This window comes from Cajanus cajan, chromosome 1 (genome assembly GCF_000230855.2).
Source record: "Cajanus cajan strain Asha chromosome 1, NIPB_CcT2T_4, whole genome shotgun sequence".
Classification (NCBI taxonomy): Eukaryota; Viridiplantae; Streptophyta; class Magnoliopsida; order Fabales; family Fabaceae; genus Cajanus; species Cajanus cajan.
The window spans coordinates 80,612,006-80,631,700 of NC_138517.1; the positions used below are offsets into that span (position 1 = coordinate 80,612,006).

General features: G+C 32.4%; 3 protein-coding genes across 5 annotated transcripts; all 3 read right to left on the minus strand.

Moving 5' to 3' along the window:
* Positions 1–1,945: 1,945 nt before the first annotated feature.
* LOC109804333 (uncharacterized) lies at positions 1,946–5,128 on the minus strand. The gene has a single exon (XM_020366151.3). It carries the CDS (start codon positions 4,310–4,312, stop codon positions 2,288–2,290), a length of 2,025 nt encoding a protein of 674 aa, XP_020221740.2. The 5' UTR covers positions 4,313–5,128; the 3' UTR covers positions 1,946–2,287.
* A 2,271-nt stretch (positions 5,129–7,399) lies between these two features.
* On the minus strand, positions 7,400–12,228 carry LOC109803564 (putative galacturonosyltransferase 4). 2 transcript variants are annotated; one of them, XM_020365190.3, is made up of 9 exons: positions 11,693–12,228; positions 11,552–11,586; positions 11,404–11,448; positions 11,225–11,306; positions 10,845–11,101; positions 9,732–9,988; positions 9,200–9,557; positions 8,344–8,919; positions 7,400–7,916 (listed from the first exon to the last, which is right to left on the minus strand). In XM_020365190.3, exons 1-9 carry the CDS (start codon positions 11,793–11,795, stop codon positions 7,641–7,643), a joined length of 1,989 nt encoding a protein of 662 aa, XP_020220779.1. In that variant the 5' UTR covers positions 11,796–12,228; the 3' UTR covers positions 7,400–7,640. The 2 variants fall into 2 exon arrangements, with proteins under 2 accessions (XP_020220779.1, XP_020220778.1); XM_020365189.3 differs by having other exon boundaries at positions 11,552–11,589.
* Positions 12,229–16,594: 4,366 nt separating this feature from the next.
* LOC109804508 (uncharacterized) lies at positions 16,595–17,748 on the minus strand. Of its 2 annotated transcripts, none has more exons than XM_020366354.3 (2): positions 17,394–17,748; positions 16,595–17,223 (listed from the first exon to the last, which is right to left on the minus strand). In XM_020366354.3, exons 1-2 carry the CDS (start codon positions 17,396–17,398, stop codon positions 16,764–16,766), a joined length of 465 nt encoding a protein of 154 aa, XP_020221943.1. In that variant the 5' UTR covers positions 17,399–17,748; the 3' UTR covers positions 16,595–16,763. The 2 variants fall into 2 exon arrangements, with proteins under 2 accessions (XP_020221943.1, XP_020221944.1); XM_020366355.3 differs by having other exon boundaries at positions 17,511–17,745.
* Positions 17,749–19,695: the final 1,947 nt, after the last annotated feature.

The window sequence follows — 19,695 nt, forward strand, 5'->3', positions numbered from 1 at the left end:
TTGATGATTGAACCGCGTTAGAATAGGTCCTCTTTGAATACTCTTGCCATAGGTGACCATCAAATGCCTCGTTGCTTCTTTTACCTTTTTTTTCTTTCTAGTTTTCTTTTTGGTGTCCCAAAATACCAATTGAGGGCCCCAAATTACCTATATATTAGGTTACTGTAGTAACCTATATTCAGATAAGATAAATACCAAAAGCATATATATTATTACCATACAAAAAGATTGAAACAAAAGCATTCTAAGTGAAGAAAAATAAATGAGTAAAATATATTCCATTCCTTTAAGAGATTTCTAAATTTCACTGTCTCCTTTCTCTTATTTTAAATAATTTAGTCCATTTTAATGTAAATAATTTAGTAGTGAGGAATTATGAACAAACCTTTGAAGGGTATTTTTCTTTTCTTTTTAACTTTTAAGGTCGATCCCATTAATTTTCAAAATTAACTATTGATAATGCCTGAGTTGTCATAAAAAGAGAAAAAATTGACCCTAAGAAGTTTGCCTATGTTAAAATGGATTAAATTATAGTATCTGTTAATCTCTTAATGCAGTAAAGTATAATTTTAAAAAAGGAAGGACAATTAATTTAAACATATTTTAAGAAAAGGGGTATAATATGCTTAGCACTATCCAAATTCAACTGCATCAACTTTTAAGGATTAGATTTCAGCATGACAACACCTGAAAATAAATATAGCTAGATACAATGATTTGGCAAGGTTTGGACTTTGGATCATGATCTTCACCGAACTAGGCGGGATTTTTTGAGTTAACTAATACACTAGACCACAATTCAAGCAATCTGCTAATAAATCAAACTTGTAGAAATTATTATTATGAGCATAAACGTAAGCAAGTTTGTGTCCACGTTCAAATATTATCTATTTATTTTCTGTCCATAAGTTATTTGGAGTTGTTAGGTAGCGATGCTCCTCGTCACATGCTTCATGCAAGACACATAACAAGCAGACAAATGACAAAAAACCAATAATTTCAAATTTAATGTCTACATGCAAGTATTGAGTTGTCGTGGTTAATCAATCACTAAACTTGAATGTGCCGACTTTAAAGCAGAATCAGGTTTATGCATTAATTGTGGTGTACGAGAAAATGTATCAAGGTCGGATATTTTTCTTCGAGGCAAGTTGTTATAATAGAGCCAGAAAACGATGGATGCATCAAAGGAAAATAATGACAGTACTGAGAACTTATAGGGAATCTCTCTTTTTGTGAATGACATGGGAAAGCTATTGATGATCCTCTCTTGCTTCTCAAAAGAAGGTAAAGGGGAAAGCTTCCTTGTGTCCTCAAAAACTTGTTGCTTGCTAGCCTACAAAGAACAAATGTGTCTGATTGCTTGTTCAAAGTGTTCAGTTTTGACCTGGTCAAACTATGAGGGAAGTTGAACTTGGATTATAGAAACGTTTAGAAGAACTCAATTCAAACTTGATTGAACTTTTGAAAATAACTTGTGACTTTTATAATCTATTCAAGAATTTCTTGGTGAAAGTTATCAAATTAAGTTTTCATGGTCAAAGTTATGTTAAAAGTATGTCATAAGTTTTTATATGAAAATTGTTTATTGAATAGGAAATTTATTGTGCCTTATGAGCTTATCTGCTTATGTTTCTAATCTTATTCCAATATGTTGCAGTCTCTGTCCGTATCTTCTTTCTTAGTCATGAACAGTTTTTCCTTAATACATGCACCTTATTTCCTGGTGGTTGTTAATAGGTCACAAGACTCACAACTCACAAGAGGCCAAGTTTTGGCATTTTCTTATTGTTTGACGCCTTCACTTTTGGTAGTCTATTAATCATAATGCAACTGGATTCACGGTCACTTCTGAATCTTTTCGTTCCTATCTGGACCACTACATAAAGAAAAAGAAAGAGTCATACCTGCAGCTTTTAGAAATCCCATGATTAGAACAGAAGGGTAAATCATTAGCTTATTTGAATTTGATTTGGACATTGAAACTAAACGGTAAGCAACATTTTCACTTTTTACCTCTTTTCAGTTCTTTCTTTGCTTGTTTGTACTCTCCTTTCCTTTGCAAGAACATAAAACCCCTTCTTAAGGGAACTGTTGCGTTTCAACTTTGTATTCTAACCTATATTCTGGTTCTTAGTAAGTTCTAAACACTCTCAGTCATTTATAAAAGATAAAAAATAGCAAACCATAGTTTGAAACTAAGCAGGGGCACTCATAATAACAAACAATTAAAGAATAAACTTTTAATGTAATATGTAACTTCGGTTAGTCTCTAATTAATTGGGAACTAATCTACTAGCAACAAGTTCTCTGGTGTAGAATCCATTTCCCTCATCAAAGGTCGAAGGTTCTGTTGCAACACTCTGTAAATTTCCTCAATCTGGGAATGAGATCTTTCCCCAACAACAAAAACATGATTTTTTCCTTTTATCTGTATTTGACTATATCCCGGAATTTTCTTCACTTTTCTCTCTTTCATTCTTTTCCTTACTTGTGCAAACTCATCCCATTGACCTTCTGCAGCATATGTATTGGCTAGTAGTACATACCCCCCTGAACTAGATGGTTCTAGCTCTAATAGCATCTCACCAATGGAATTTGCTATTGCAACATCCCCATGAACCCTGCATGCACCAAGCAATGCCACAAACACAGCTTCATCCCTCTCAGAAGGAGGGGTAGTAGATACTACATCCATTGCTTCATCCATAAGTCCTGCTCTACCTAGAATGTCTACAAGGCAGGAATAGTGCACAGCCTTAGGATTTAAATTATAAGTGCCTTTCATTGAGTCAAACAATCTTCTCCCTTGGTTGACAAGACCAACATGGCTACAAGCAGATAAGAGTCCCACAAATGTGACCTCATCTGGCTTAATTCCTGATATTAGCATGCGTGCAAATACCTGCAAAGCATGGTGACCATGTCCATGATTTGAGTAGGCTACTATCATTGCAGTCCATGATACTACATCTTTTGAGTTTAGTAGATCAAAAACAAATCTAGCAGAGCAGAGATCCCCACTTTTGGAATACAGTGTAATAAGTGCATTTGTAAGCCATGTGTTGTGCTCAAACCCAAGCCGTATGACCATTGCATGAGCTTGCATGAGCTCCACCATGCCATCACAAGAAGTTACTATACTAGTCATAGTGGTTTCATTTGGTCTAAAGCAAGACCTAAGCATCAAAACAAACAGCCTTAAGGCTTCCCCTACATCACCGTTCCTTGCATAGCCATCAATGATTGTGTTCCAACACCCAACATTCTTCTCTGGCATCAGGTCGAAAAACTCGCGAGCTTCTTCCATGAGCTCCTCATCAACACATGCAGCGATCATTGCAGTCCACGCAGCCATATCTTTATAAGGCATGAGATCAAAATACTTCCTTGCAATGTCAATCATCTTGTTTTGTGCCAAACCCGAAACCATAGCCGTCCACGAAACATGATTCTTATCGGGCATTGATTCAAACAAACCTATAGCCTCACTCACTCTATTGGCCCTCAGACAACCCGAGATCATGATGTTCCAAGAACGAACATTTCGTTCAGGCATTTCAAGGAAGAGCTTATAAGCCTCACTGAAGCAGCCATTGTCAAGATATGCCTTGACCATAGCTGTCCAAGCTATGACATTCTTTTCGGGCATGAGATCAAAAAATTTCCGAGCATGATCCACCAACCCATTGCGAGCAAAACCCAAAACCACTATAGTCCAGGACACCACATTTCTCCCAGGCATTTGATCAAACAAGTGCAAAGCCTCCTCAATTCTTCCACAACTAAAATAACCAGAAACCAAACTTGTCCAGGAGAATGCATTCCTCTGAGTCATACTATCGAACACCCTACGAGCCTCATCCAAGAGACCAACTTTAGTATACCCATCAATCATAGCGGACTCAGCAACAATGTTTCTTTGCGGCATTTCCATGAACACTGCTTCGGCTCCAAGTAGGTCTTTGTTCTTCAAACACACGGTGATCATGGAGTTGTAAGAAACGTCGTCTCGGTGAGGCATTTCGTCGAACACCTTCTTTGCTTCTTTGAGCTTGCCGTGGCGACCGAGAATCGTTATGTCCCTGTTCCGTTTGTGAAGTGCATCATCCAAAGACCTTGGCCTTAAACTTACATTCTTGGGCATTAAGGGGGTTTCAGTTTCGGAGCTTGAAGTGCGAGCCCCATTGGAAGCTTTCACCAAACCCTTTTCTGGGTCGGTTGAAAAAATTGAAGCTTTGAAATGCCTCAGGAAACGAAAACTGGGTTGATAATTACGGCGCCGGTGTTGACAGACACACATGTTGATCATCTGTACTATGTTGTAATCATCGACTCATTAGTTCATGTATTAATATATTATTATTAATTTTAAAATCACTGATAAAAGTAACTAGTTTAGATTTAAAATTACATGATAAAAAATTGCAATTTGCGTGAGTTATAAACTTTTATATTATACACTAGATTCGATTTTTATATATACATATAAAAAAGTAAACTTACAATAAAAATTACTTTCTAAAATTTGATTCAGATTCCTAGCATATATTAGTGCATAGTCATCGATAGGATCTATCTTGATTAATCATAGCAAATATTCTGATTAATATTATCTAATCAAGTAATCCAAAATATGTATATCAATGAAGAAGTCAAAGTGAAGCTTTGAAGTTGTCATTTGTCTCTTATCTTGATAAAAACGTGTTCAGAACCAAAGACAAAGATATTTACAAGACAAATGTTCCTCTAATGAAAAAGAAAATTAACATTTTATTATATTAAAAACATAAAAAAAAATTAAATTAAATTAATAGTGTGTTAAAAACTCTTATTTATGAGTATTTCGATTCTGTTTCTATTCAAAGTAGTATCAATTGTTTCTGAAGATCTATAAAGGCAATTGTGGCATGAAAATTGAAAAGCATTGTTTCTTTGGAAGGGTCTAGATGTAGATGTGTAAGATTGCTTGTTTCCTTTACACAGGACACTTTATATCACGACCCAAGCAATGTTGGGTAGACGTGTAAGCTAAATCTAATGCAGATGTGTACTCTATTCTGCATTTTAATGAACATAAGAAACAAGTATTCCACATATTTTGCTTACTTACAACCATATATGTATACGGAATTATTTTAATTTAATTAATACTCTTGAATTTAAATTTTGATGTGCAGTTGTGTTAATAAATGAATTATAAAAATAAGTTCAAATGGAAAATTCTAATTCGTTGACTACTACTTATCAAATCTTGGTCTTGTAGTCCAAATAATCATCTGCCATGATGTATCTAGAATATTAGTTATTAATGAAATAATACTTGTATAAATCATTAAATTAATTCCAACCTCCAATATAGTCCAAAGACGAATCTTAATAATATTATGAATCGTTCAACACATGACGAATATTTTTAGAATATTAGTAGAGTCCACGTAAATAAGTGGTTCTGATACAACTATAAAATTAGAGTTTGACAAATAAAGATATACAAACAACAACTATTCCCAACACAAACAAACTGAAAAAAATTATTTTTGTAAATAAATGACTCCTACACTTCCTAATATAATACCTGATTAAGAAAGACTAAAAGAAAATCATGTAATAGTTCGGTCAAATCTATACAAAATAAATCAAAATTTGATGACCTTGTTGATATCATCAAGAAAAACATATATTAAATACTAAAACTTCTCTCTACAGAGGATAATAAATATGAATTTCTATAAGTATAGTTGTTTTAAGATTAATGCCATTATATTCTCTCTCTTTTTTTATGTGAAAAAGTAATTTTAAACTATAATAATAATAATTTGATATACAACTCCTATAATATAAAAAGATTTATAAAACGAGAAAATGAGATATTATCTGCTATTAATTTGAACTAAAATATCCTATAAAGACAATTTAATTTCAAATCAATAAAGACTAAACTTTCACTTTCTAACTTAACAAATTTTCTCATTCAAGAGAAGCCAATTGATACATACTCTGCACCTGTACATGAGCAAGTTAAGAAAAGTTAACGAAATTTTATTTCTGGTCCCAAGTCTCTTTCAATACTTTTCTCCAATCCATATCTATCCTCATGGATGATCTCACACTAGTGTTGTTCAATTTTGGGCTATTGTTGTGACTCATATTCACACTATCATTTTCTCCAGAAAGCCCATCATCCCCTATGCAAACACTGACTCATGACAACACTCTGCACGTGATCACAGAGAGAAACCACTCTCTATAAAACAAACCCAATAATAAACAGTGGGTCCCACCACCACGTGATGACATAATCGTTGATTCTTTAAATATGCCAGTAGTTGTTGGGCTGATGTATATGTATCATCATTTCTATGCATGTCCTATTGGGTCACAGATCTGTCTATGCTGTAACGCACATGAACATTATTTTGTTGCATTCTCCACTTTAACCTACTTCTATCTTATATTCATATTATATTCACAGGCATGCACACTCTACCATATTTCTTTGGTTCTACCGTACTACTACTTTACTCCGTTTATAGCTACATTTCTTAACCATTACCTGCCATACTCAACTTGCAACTTGAAAAAATAAATATCAGAAAACCTGATGCTGAAAAAGTGAAGGGGCACTAACCAACTAACCAAACATAGACATTACATTGTCGGTGGAGCCAACTCCCATGATTATATTGTAACGACTTTGCCTTTTTCCCCCCACAAACTATATATTAACAATCCTCTTTAATGAATAACCAAACAAAATAAAAATAGCCTCAGCTGCTAGAGTTGCATCTACAAAGTTAGCTTCAGACATCCTGGAGATTGTTTGGATTGACAAAATGTTATGTTTTTATTTAGTTACAAAAAAATGCCACATTATTTTTACTTTGTTAACTGGTTTCAAAAGTTTGTTATTTGAAAATACAAAACTATAAAAAAATAGTTATTTTTGTTTCCTATATGAACTTTTTAAAACAAAATAAAATGAAAATAATGCAACCCTTTTGTAATTAATAGGGGAAAAAAAGGACTTTATGCTGTAGACAAGTGAGAAGGTTGAAACATTGAGGGTCCTGACACCCATTTGAAATGGAAATGATAACCACAGTAGTTGATAGCAATATATTACTCAGAAAAAGATAGATAAATAAATTCAATAGTGGATTAATGACGAGTTAAAATTAATAAATTGCACAAGGTATTATTATTACACATTGGTAAAGAGGTACACTCTGCACATGATTATACAAGCTAGCAACTATTGAAGACAAGAGTGCAAACTTTAAAAGAAGCACGTACCAGAAACAAAAGGAAGACTACAACACAAAAGAGATGTTTTGCAAAAGGAGGCAGGGGAGGGGGGAGGGTACAATCTAGAAACAGGGTCAAAGAACACAGAAAAGAAAACAAGAACTCTTCATTTCATTTACATGTACAGTTAGCATCTCTGCAGATATGTGATCAAGGGTTGCAAGTCCAAAAAATACCCACCAATGTTAACAGGAAAACGTATACAAAAAAGAATTGTAAAGCTATAAAAAAATAGAAGCCCTACACAGATGGAATTGCAGACCTAAAAGGTGCACCACAACTTGGCAAATACTAAGAATACTTCAATGATCAAAAGTACCAAAAAGACCTATCTATGGATTGATGTTGCATTCTCGCAAATACACCTGATCGTAGTCAACATACTTTGTCCAATAACTTCTAAACTTGGGAATACTTATCTCAAGCCATGGTTTCATGTTCCCATTATAGTGTATAACAGCAGACCGCTCGATATCTTTCTGGCTGACGTTGGGGTTGTAGCCAAGACCTAAGACATGCCAAGATCGGTTCAGCGGGAAAGTGCGTTTCCAGAATGTTATGAGACCTGGCGGCAGTGTTCCTAACTTCCATAGTTGCCTATCGTGATTCTGTACCAGTTTAATTAGAAAAGAAAATTAGTTCAAATCTAAATCAGAAAGAAACAACATTTTTGAAAACAGGATGGACTAATGCCAATGTAATAAATACAATTATGATGACAAACACCGAGAAACATATATCGACACCTTTTACACAACCCAAATACAATTCATTGATAGCATTTCTAGTTCCTACATTTAAAGAAGATAGTGACATATTAATGAACATGCATGCCAAAGCACACAAAATTCACGTATCAATTCCCACCTTACAACCGTTAGGAACAAATGTCAAAATGACTAGATATCAGCAGGATCTTAGTAGAAATTCAATTAATTTTTTATTCAAAAAATAAAGTTTGTTACTCATTTTGCATGACTAATGTAACTATCAATCACATACTTGCAGAAAAGTAAACCAAAGTGCATCACATACCAGATTCTGCCAGTTGTGGTAAACCTCCGTGATATTTTGCCTCTTCCATTCCACTAAATCAAATACATTCATACCATATGCCCACCCACAAGCATGTGGGTCAAAATTCTTTGCAATAAGAGGATTTGAGAAGTTGAGATATCGATCAAATCGGTGAAAACTTTCTCCACAAGTTTCTACAGCACCATTTACATTTCCTTTCAAATCAATTGACCACAGATCAGTCAGGTCCTTCTGCACAACTATATCGTCATCCAAAAACAGGACTTTGTCGAGCTTTGGAAAGATCTCAGGTAGATAGAATCGGAGGTGGTTCAAGATAGACAGGTACTTTGGATTCCGAAACTTTAGATTTGAATCAGAGGTTGCTCGGTGAGCCTTGAAGTAATAATCAATCATGGATTGGGAACCCAACTGCTTAAGTACAGGACTATAACTTGAATTCAACCATGTGAAGTCTTCAATGTTTTGAACTTGAATGGTTGCCTTGCCTGGTGGATTCACCAAAAACCACATCCTCATCGCTGCGATATTGAGTCTATCAGTAACAATGTGGAAAACATGTTTTGAGGGGTCCTGCAAATTCATTAAAATAATATCATTATAACCAAGTAATGTCAAGAGGAAATAAAAGAAACATTGGTTTTAATGATATTGAAGCTTTTAGTTGCTTTATTTTTGTTTAAATCTTTATCAACTCAGCCAACAATGAAATAGAAAGAAGTTTTTTATTACTCAAACTAGATGAAGGGTAGTTACACCACAGTACAGCCACACCAAATTCCTTTGATGTTCTTCAATGATCTTGGCAGCCAAAAAAATAATCTAGAGAATTCTCAAAGTGAAAACAGTTTACCTTAGCATTGGAAACAGTTGAGTTCACAACAACAGCTGTTGCTAATATGTTGTCTGAAAATATGGCATAATGGTATAAATGGGGGTTTTCTAAATTCTCTTGATTGGGGAACTGTTGCTGAGAAGAATTCAGGTTATGATACTCAGTTGTAAGGCGCAATGGAAGACAATGAAGACCTTTGGGCAGTGTTTTTGCTGTCAGTTGTGTTAAGAACAGAGTCTGCTTCTTGAGAACATGAAGCTGCTCCTCCGACGAGTGAAGCATAGCCCTAAGCTTCTTCACAACAGCAGCACAGTCATCTTGAGCTTGCTTTCCTTTCATCAGTGTCTGCTCCATCGCTTTCATTCTCTCATTTGCACTGCAATTAGTACAAATATAGATTACAACTGAACAAATATGCAGCTCAGAGCAGAAATTGAGCTATTCATTCTGTCTATGCTAGTAGAAAGAGAAAGGAAATTACAAGCTAGAGATTCATAACATAACAGAAAAACATGAAGACATATAACAGCATTCTTAAAGGAGAACATACTTCCTAGGTAAATCAGAATCTTTGCTTGCATCCCCAAGTGCTCGTGAAACTTCTTTTACCCGTAATCGAAGCTCCCGAGTGAGATGAGGGTTGCTTTTTACAACTGGAAGGGAAAGATAGACCTTAGCTTGAATAAGATGATCTTTTAGCTGCTTTACCCGAGCATCAGATGGTCTTTGATCATTCTGCTTGTTGGTTTCAGACAACAGAGATCCTTTCTGGTTCATGTTGTTAGAAGTTTCTGTGAGTTGTTGCTCCTGCAAGGCAGCATGAGAAAAGATGCATCAAATGTGAAATAAAAAAAAAATCTCAATACGCATTGCAGTTGATTTTCTCTCATTAGAATATTGTAATTTTCTGAAAATTAGAGTTGGAAAATGTAGTAACGAGCCTTGACAGGCAAAACACTATGCTAGCAACTTATTTGTTCCCTTCCCTTGATTGAAAAAGGAAACATATTGCAGTAATTCAACATGACTATGTTATTGTATCTGCACAGCACAGGGTTGCATTGCACCCTGCATAAAAAAAAAAATTCATGTCCTCCTGCTACAAATGCAGAGTCTGGTCTAAAAAGATGCTTACATCATGGGGATATAAACCTCAATTTATTTAGATTAACATGTAATTTATTTATCAAACTACCAATTTATCAATTTTTGTTAGCAATTGAAAACAAATTATGTGAGAGCTGTCAATGTACATAATAGGGGGTGAGCCTTGGCACAACAGTGAGGCTGTTGCCTCCTGATCTGAAGGTACTCACAGGTTCAAACCATGGCACTGAGTAGGTAAGAGCCTCATGCATGGATCCCCCTTCTTAATCAGTTTATATAGTCCTTAAATGTAAACTCCTGATAAGATGACCAAGTTCAAGCACCAGAAGCCCTGAGTATACATAGTACTATATTTGACCGATAATAGACAACCCATTACAGATATTCCCGCCAGAGATATAAATATATATAACCTTTTTCAGCAAGACCAGAAACCCAAATTCATTTTCTTACCCAACTATCAATATTTAAGACTTCCATGAACATGCAGCGCAGTAGTAATACAAAATTGAACATAGAATTGGATCAGAAAACAACAGGAAAATAAACCACCAACCTTAATTTGAGCCTCTTGAATAGAAGCATGAGTTGATTTAGCTAGTTTCCCATCATTGTCATCAACATCAATAGCATCTTCCCCATTTACATTTTCACCAGTTGCGTCACCTTTATCCAAGGACCCCCCTTGATTTCCTTGACTCATTCCACCAGTCACCAGCTTGATGGGGTTCTCCTTTTGAGTCTGATTTTCCTCAGTTGTTGTTGACAACACCCTGGCAGATACATGCTCCCTTGATTTCCTCAATAACAAGCCTATCTCAACATGACAATGAGATTAATTAGATATAAACTATGAGAAAACAAGAAACAGGACCCCAGAAAAGAAGGGCCAAAAGACCAAAAACCACACTGAACAGAGAAAGACAAACAAAATACTTTGAGGCAAATTCCTTCTGTTAGTTGAATCCTCCTCAGTATACACAACCCTAATAGGTTCTTTAACGGCCGTTGATGTTTCCTATTTGCAAAATGAGACATCTCAGCAATAAATAATAGACTATCACAGATTCAACAATTAGAGAAAGGAAAAAAGAAGAGAAACTATAAAACTATACCTGGGGTAGCACATTCAAGTGGCCAGAATCCGCTGCACTGAGAGACTGAAACAAAACAAAAGAAGATTCAGAAAATCAAAGATCTCTCTCTCTCTCACACACCCTTAGTAAAAGAACTGAAGAATCTTTCAAGACCATCATCACTTACAAAAGCAGTAACATCTTCAATAAACTCTTGTTTGGCTGCTAATGCATTCATTCAAAAACCAAACCAAAGAAACCAAAACATCAGCAAAATCAAATAGCCAAAGCAAATGAATTGGGAGAAAGAAAAGTAATTGAAACTCACTTGAAGGAGACTCAAAGGTGCCGAGGCGATCAGTGTAGAGCACAATAGGAGCCACAACAGTAACAAACAGCAACAACAGCACAATGTTTCTCATTGCCACCATTTTCTAGAACCAAAAAAAAAAAACCAACCACGAGCCCCTTTGGACACAGATGAAGAAAACGAAGAGATTGAGGCCAAGAACGAAACTTTTCAGCAGAAAAGAAAACCCACTTTCTCTTTTTCCCTATGGGTATGTCCGAAATTAAGCGTTAAGGAGGAAAGTAGTTACATTGAGAGAAGGGAAAGAAAAAAAAAAAAAAAAAACCGCGTTTTTTCTTGTGGCTCTTCAAAAACAGATTTTTTTTTTCTTCTTTAACGGCCTCTACCCTTCTCTGAAAAGATGCGTATGCATGCTGAGAGAGAAGGAGAGAGAGTGAGAGAGAATGGGAAGAAGAGAAAGTACGAAAGCAATGGACGAGAAAAGAGGAAGAGAGAGAATGAAAACGAACGAGTCTTTCTCTGTAACTTCGGTGTCTCACTATTTGCAAATGCCAACTTTTTCTCCTAAAAACCATCATTATGTAATGTAGCAATGTAATTACCTCATAAAGAATAATGACACAAAAGCAAGAAATGGGGCAAATCAAGATAATCTTTGTCAAAAAAAGTTTTTTTTTTTTTTTTAAATTATGTTACTAATAGGAAGTATTTATTTATAGACAACTTACTACTAATATAATGTTTTGTTAATTATGAGAGTTAATTATGAACTTTATTGTTGATTAGTTATTTTGTCTAGATTATGTTTAATAAAATTAATTATTATGTTTATTTAAAGTTGATATTTTAGCATGGAGTATAAGTTAACTTCAAACTTATAAATTTATAAGTTAGTTTATTGAGAGAAAAAAAAAACATATTTTTAAGTAATTATAATTTTAAAGATAGAAATTTTTCTTATTCTTCAAATAAAAATATTTTATTAAAACCTAAAGTTGTATAATGTATTGATTTTTTTATTATTTTTAATTTTATAGATAAATATTTTTCAAGAAAAACTTATTTTAGTTTTATCCATTAACTTAGTACATAGAGCAAAGGTGTAACACAAAATTTAAATATTAATATTATCATATTTTAAAAATAAAATTAATAATATATTAAATTTAAATAATAAGAATAATACTTTTATCTAAATAATATTCTAAAATTTGAAACATAATAACATTTTAAAAGCTAAATTATTGTTTTCGAATTAATGATATGTAAGCATATTTTGACACATGTATATCAAAGCAAATTGAGTTTATTACGAAAAACAAAAAACAAAAAATTAGAAATATAATTTATAAATAAAATAAATAAATTTATTTGACAAAACATTTAAATTTAATCGAAGGAAGTTCATAATAGTAAAATTAATTAATTTTGGTAGTTGTAAAGATTAAAAATGTTGAGCAATGAGCATGTGATGCACAGCACAGCATGTGAATGTAAGTTGCTTCGTTGGCCACTCGTCCGCGCGTGATTGCCGCTTCCTTCATGTTTTTATCAAAACTCAGTAGTTTTATTATTATCAGATAAAACTATATTATTCTTAACTTATGTTGCTTTTTACATCAATTTTGGAATTTGTTGATGTATAGTATAAACAAAGTTTAACATTTTAATTTTTGTTATCGTGATCGTAAAAAAAAAAAGTTGCATGAATGAAAAATCAGCATTGCAATTAATGATATTGTTTTTGGAAACATGAATCTCACCAAATAGTATATAATTAACTAGCTTTTAAACATTTTTGCAATATGGTTGAAACTGTATTATAGTTAATATTTTATTACTTATTCCTAAATAGGTAAATTGCAGCTGGAGCCACATGTGTGCTTTCTTTTGGGCATGGAGTAATAATAATAATAAGGACATGTTTGGATAGATATTAAAGTTCCACATCCAAACCCAAATCACTAAAGAAATTACTCTTCTACAATTTATTAAAAAGATATTATCAAGTTTTTATGCATTTATTTCTTATTAAACCGACTTTAATAGTTATTTTTATGCAATGATGATACTTAAATTTAAATTTATGATTCATGACATTCGATCTCAATATTATTGGACCGATATTTTGATGAGATGGAGGAGCAAACAATACTTTCGGTTGTTCATAATTTTTGCAGTTGGGTTCTTGTTGTCTGTAATCAGAAACATATTGAAGATATGAAAACAAATACACTAAATACAACAAAATCATGTATGAATATATCGTTTACTAAACATTCGATTATTCGAGGATTTTAATGGTAACAAAATCATTTTCCTTTGCCAAGAATTTTGGTGTTAATAACGGGAGAAAAACTGGGCTTAATGCAGATAATTGAATTAATATGCATGTTGCCAAAATATGGGCTGTGGAAATATGAAAACCACAGGTTACAACATCACTGGTTGCTCTTCAGCCATAGAAATAGCACTAAAAATAATAATAGAAACCCAAAGTGTCGGCACAATTAAAGATTGTAACTATCCACCAAGGTGCATAGTAACAATTTTCAATCATTGATGCTATTTTTATTTTCATTTTGAGTTTTGAATTTTTGATGTACTTTACTCCAAGAATAGGGAAAGAAAAGTAACCTCCATGGGAAATAGTTTAGTAACCTATGTTTAGTTGGTGGATGAAAATAAAATTTAAACTTATATTTTTTTAGTCAACTTTTCATCTTTATTTTTTTTCACTCTCTCTCCAATCAAATAAAAAAGAAAATTTCGTATTTGGTTTTTTTTCTTTTCTATTTTCTTTCCTCTTATTTTTTTCTCTGTCAAACATATAGGGTTAGAGAGTATCAAATGAACATGATTTAATATAGTAATTTTGTTTTATTTTTCTTTCCTTAAACTGATTTGGTTTTGCTTTATTTGTTTTTATTTATGTATTATCTTTCAACAACTTCAATTTATCTATTTCTATAGTCCTTAATAACGTGGTAACAGCCAGAAGTCACTTCACTAACCATTTTTTATTTGACATTAAAAATAAAATTGCTATTTGCTACTAACCTTTCTTTTGTTGCCATTTGAAATTTGTCCAACTACCGTTTACTAGCAAATTTTTTAAAAATCTTGTAAGATCGAAGTGATATGTCATTGGTAACATCATGCACAATAGAAGATAGTATATTATATCATTATATACAATACTTTCTCTTCAAGTCATGATCTTTAGCTTTCATTAAAAAATTATAATGATGTTAGATTATTGGTTTTAAACTGTTGCGCCGATTCTTTATCTTTACTCTTCAGTCTCTTCTACCCTTAATGAAAGAAAGTAAATAAAAGACTAATCTCAAATAATTCATTCTTATACTATATATTATAATAGACAATTTACAGAATAACACTCTCACCATGTATTCTCAATCTGACATGCTTAATATTCTTTTTCTTCTCTATTTTGAATGTGCATTTTACACACCCACCTTCACAATTAGATAAAATTTTCCTCTTTCAACCATCTTAAATTATGATCATTTTATTTTCATTTGACTTTCTTAACTATCTATCTCTTTCCTTTTATAACTATTATCTCTATTTCTGTATTGAATTTTAATAACATTTTCAAAAAATTATTCATAGTTAAAAATAATCTTGTAATACAATTTAAATTTTTATCATAAATTTTAAATATAACCCATATATTTACAAATATTTATTTTCTATGAACTTTAATTATAATATAATTTATTATTATAAATTTAATTACTTAAAAAACATTTATCCCAAAAAACACTAGTTAATAATAACAACTCTATATACATTATACAAGACAGCTAGTCAACTATTAATAGTTGATTGTAAGAGAATGCTTTCTGTTTGGGGGTTCATCATGATTGTTGTTGTTGTTTGTGGACAGAAAGTTTATCTTGTTTCGTATAAATATATAGCATATCCACACATTTATGATTTTCATTTTCTAAACGTCTAAGCAATCGTTCCACTAATTAGGAGAAAAAAAGTTTTCAGAAGAATCAGTTAGAATTTCATGACAACTAAAGCAAACCCCACTCAATCATTTTGAAGGTAACGTATGATGCCTTTAAACAGCACAAGTCATTAAAGCAACATACTTGTGTGGACCACTAAATATAAATGAAAAATGCTTTGTTAATACAAAATGTGCACATCAGAACCTAAGTTGAATTTTCCACGCATTCACATAATCATCAAATTGAAGCCGTTGAATAAAGATTCCATCACTCAAATCTTAAATGTGTGTTTGAAGTTAAATTTATTAAGATAAAATATGAGTGGTCCAATATTCATCTAGGACCGTGTGAGTGTGTGAAAACTTAACCTGCAGAGTGTACTGCAGTGCAACCAAAAGACATAAAGGGTGGCAAATATTGCTTTTGATGATTCCTATAAATGTTACACAACCTTTGCACCCGTAGAACAGTCCAATGTTACACTCATTTCAACATAGTAACTCTAGCTGCATACCCAAAATAAAAAAATGTGATTCAAGTCTTGTAGATGAATAAAAATTTGATTAAAGAGAAAAACTCTACTAAAAGTGATTATATGATTATTCAAAACATAAAAACATAGTAACTCCACATAACTACAAATTTCTCTCTAATTTATATCATGTTCACAAAATTCCCCTTTGTCTTGATTTGCAAACAGAATTGGATTTCAATTTTCAGGACCATGCCATATACTGTGCCATCAACTGGTCATTGGTTGTGCATTACATACATCACCTTGAGATTCTAGGTTCAAATTTTAATCTATTATTTAGTAGGGTCTGTGTGATGAAATGGAATGAAGTTGATGCCTTACACAACTCGAAAAATATCATGAATTAAATTCCTCACATAATGTTTGAATGTCCTGCATAGAATAAATAGTAAATTCATGTACATTGCAAAATTGAAGTCCCATATTTGTGTAACAAGTCCATGTAATTTTATTTGGACAATCAAAGAAAAAGTGTAACAAAATTGGTGTGGGACTAGAATTGATCAATAGACATCTGTGATAAAGATTATAGACTACTAACATGAAAGAACAATACCCAATGTTCATGTTAAAGAGGCTTGTTGAGCAGAAAGCTCCAAATACAATCTCCATCTTCTACTTCCAGCTCCAACCCATAATCCTCAACCAACTTGGCTTCTTGAACATGAGCCATTGATGACTCAGGAGTTTCACACAAATCATATGCATATTCCTCACAGAAATCATCACCAGCATTGAACAAAGTGTCTTGGCCTTCTAGAGATGACAAGAAATTGTCTTCAAAATCCCAGCATTGATCATCTGATTTGGATGTGACACCATCTTTCAGCCAAGGGAAATCAAACACTCCCATTGCCTCTTTCTCTTCCATTTCCTTATTCTCCTTCGTGAAGCTTATGCCATAGACATTTCTCTTCTTTGCGGTGTTGTTCTCAAAAGAAGACTCCACAATCTCAACTCCATCATCTTCTCTTCCTCTCTTATTCTTAACCTGTTCCATATTTATATCACCTTGATATATACCGTTTCTGCCAATGGAAGATTCACCAAAAAAAACATCATCAACACATCCAATACCCCATTTACAAAAACGTGAAAAACATATCCAAAGGTTGTACTACTAAGATCAAAATTGTAATACACTTAGGAAATTAAAACATAACTAAACTTTACTATATATAAAAGTGAACAACAAAACCTCATTAACTCATGTGGAAAACACAAAACGTGTTGAAACGGTTGATGCAATTTTTATGATGATGGTTATTATTATGTTAAGAACAAAGGGTAGTTGGATACGAGGGTAGTTGTGTACCTGAGTCTTGAGGCGAAGGAACAGGTAAGGGCTTAGGTACGTATATGATATTTCTATGTTTCTATTTGGAACAGTTGGTGGTGGTAATTTGTAATCTAAAGAAAATTGATCTAGGAATGGTGAGCTTTTCACACACGCTACGCTTTTTTTAAGGTAAAAGTAAAACCGTATCTTACAACTCAGAATTAACACAGCACACACAATCAGTCACACACATGCATGCATCATGCACACGTGCATGTACCCTTCACTTGCGGTCCCATCTATAAGACCAGCAATGTGATGTGAGATAGGAATTAGCTCCCCCTTTTGCGTTCCTAATTTTGGATAAGGAAAGACCACAAAGAAAAACATTGCAATTAAAAAAAAGTGCATCTTTGTATATATATATATATATATATATATATATATATATATATATATATATATATATATATATATTCTTTTTGTAATAATGTTCGTAATATATTTCCTTTCCTATTTATGTCCTTAATAATTTAAGATTATTAATATCCTTGCAAAAATATGTTTGGAAATAAGATTTTTGACAGTTTTTGGACATAAATAAGAAACAAAATATAATATAAGCATTATTACAAAAAGAACTTAATCTAGAGTTACAGATAAGAAAATGGCAAAAATATCTTGACGGTAGCATAAACATTATTGAAATGACAAGAAGATCTTCTAAGTGGCAAAAATATCTTATAAGTGATAAAAACATCTTTAAAAATCTTGAATATATATTTTATTTTTATGTCTTGTCTTTGTGAAATAGTAAGAACATTTTGTAAGTTTGAGAGACAATGAAAGGTATAAACTTATAACATGCTGTTAAGAATGTTTTTTTGTTTAAAGTAATCAAATATTTCAGAGACTCCTACAGTAAATATATATATATAGCTTTGTTTACTTCTACACAGCTAATCAAGGGTGGTGGTAATGTGTTGCAACTAGCAACATAGTCACTGTGTTTTCGTGGTTTTATGGTGATTTCAAGCTTGCAAAATGACTGGATGCATATATGAGGCTACCAGAGTTTTTGTTGAGTTTAATTTTCAGACAGTACGAGTATAAAGATTCTCATAAAAGTTATTTTAAAGATTTTACATGGTTAATTACAAAAATTCACGATTAACCAGTTAAAAGTCACCTTAAATATAACTTTTTATAATAATTATTACAAAAGTTAACGATTTCGGTATGAAATTCACCTTAAACATTTTGTTTTAACCTTTTTGGGATTCTCTCGTCCCTAAAAATTGATACTCTATCTAGATTTATATATAAGTAAAATAATGTTTAAAATTTTTTAACTTACATATAAACAAATTTTAATCAAATTAACTTTATTTAATGCTCTTAATCTAAAAAATACTCTTAAAACAATAAATCAAAACGCTATCTATAATAAATATGATTAAAGATATTTTAGTAAATATAGTGTGTATTTTATATGAAATCATAAAAAATTAAATACATTTAATTAATTTTCTTAATTTACGTAATTTTATATATATATATAAGTCTTGAGAGAGTATTTGTTGACCTATCATCATCATATTCATTTAAAGCTTTTTTTTTTTAATCTTCTATCTCATTCTTTTCCGTGTTTTTCTTTTCATTATTTTTTATGCAATCATTTGTCATATCGATTAGTTGCTTTCTCTTTCTTTATTTAGTTTTCTCTTCTTTCCAGCTATACATTCCAAAAATGAAGTTCAAGTTTATAATTTTCCATATTTATTTAGCAGCAACGGGGTTCAGCTGCTTGCAGTCTGTAATTAGCTTATAGCAGGTTATCTTGTGATTTCTGCAGTTTTGTCGTATAATGGCCTAGAATCTAATAATCTATCATAGACTTCACGCCCCCACTGAGACCAATCACTCAAATGATACAATGAGACGTCAGAAATACTAGCAGTGTCAGCATGAACAAGTTGAGCTCCTCTACACTTAGCACGTAAGCCTAATTCACTAGTCTCTACTACATAAAAGAACAGTGCAATACTTTTAAATACCACAAAATAGCTTTTTAATTTAAAAAAAAAAAAAAATTTCTAACACTAGTGCTGCTAGAAGCACTCCAAAGTGCCAAAATGGGCTTAGGCCTAGTTAAGATATACATTTTTCTTTGGTTATTATTAATTTTTTTCACTTGGGGAAGGGGGAACAGGTGTGGAAT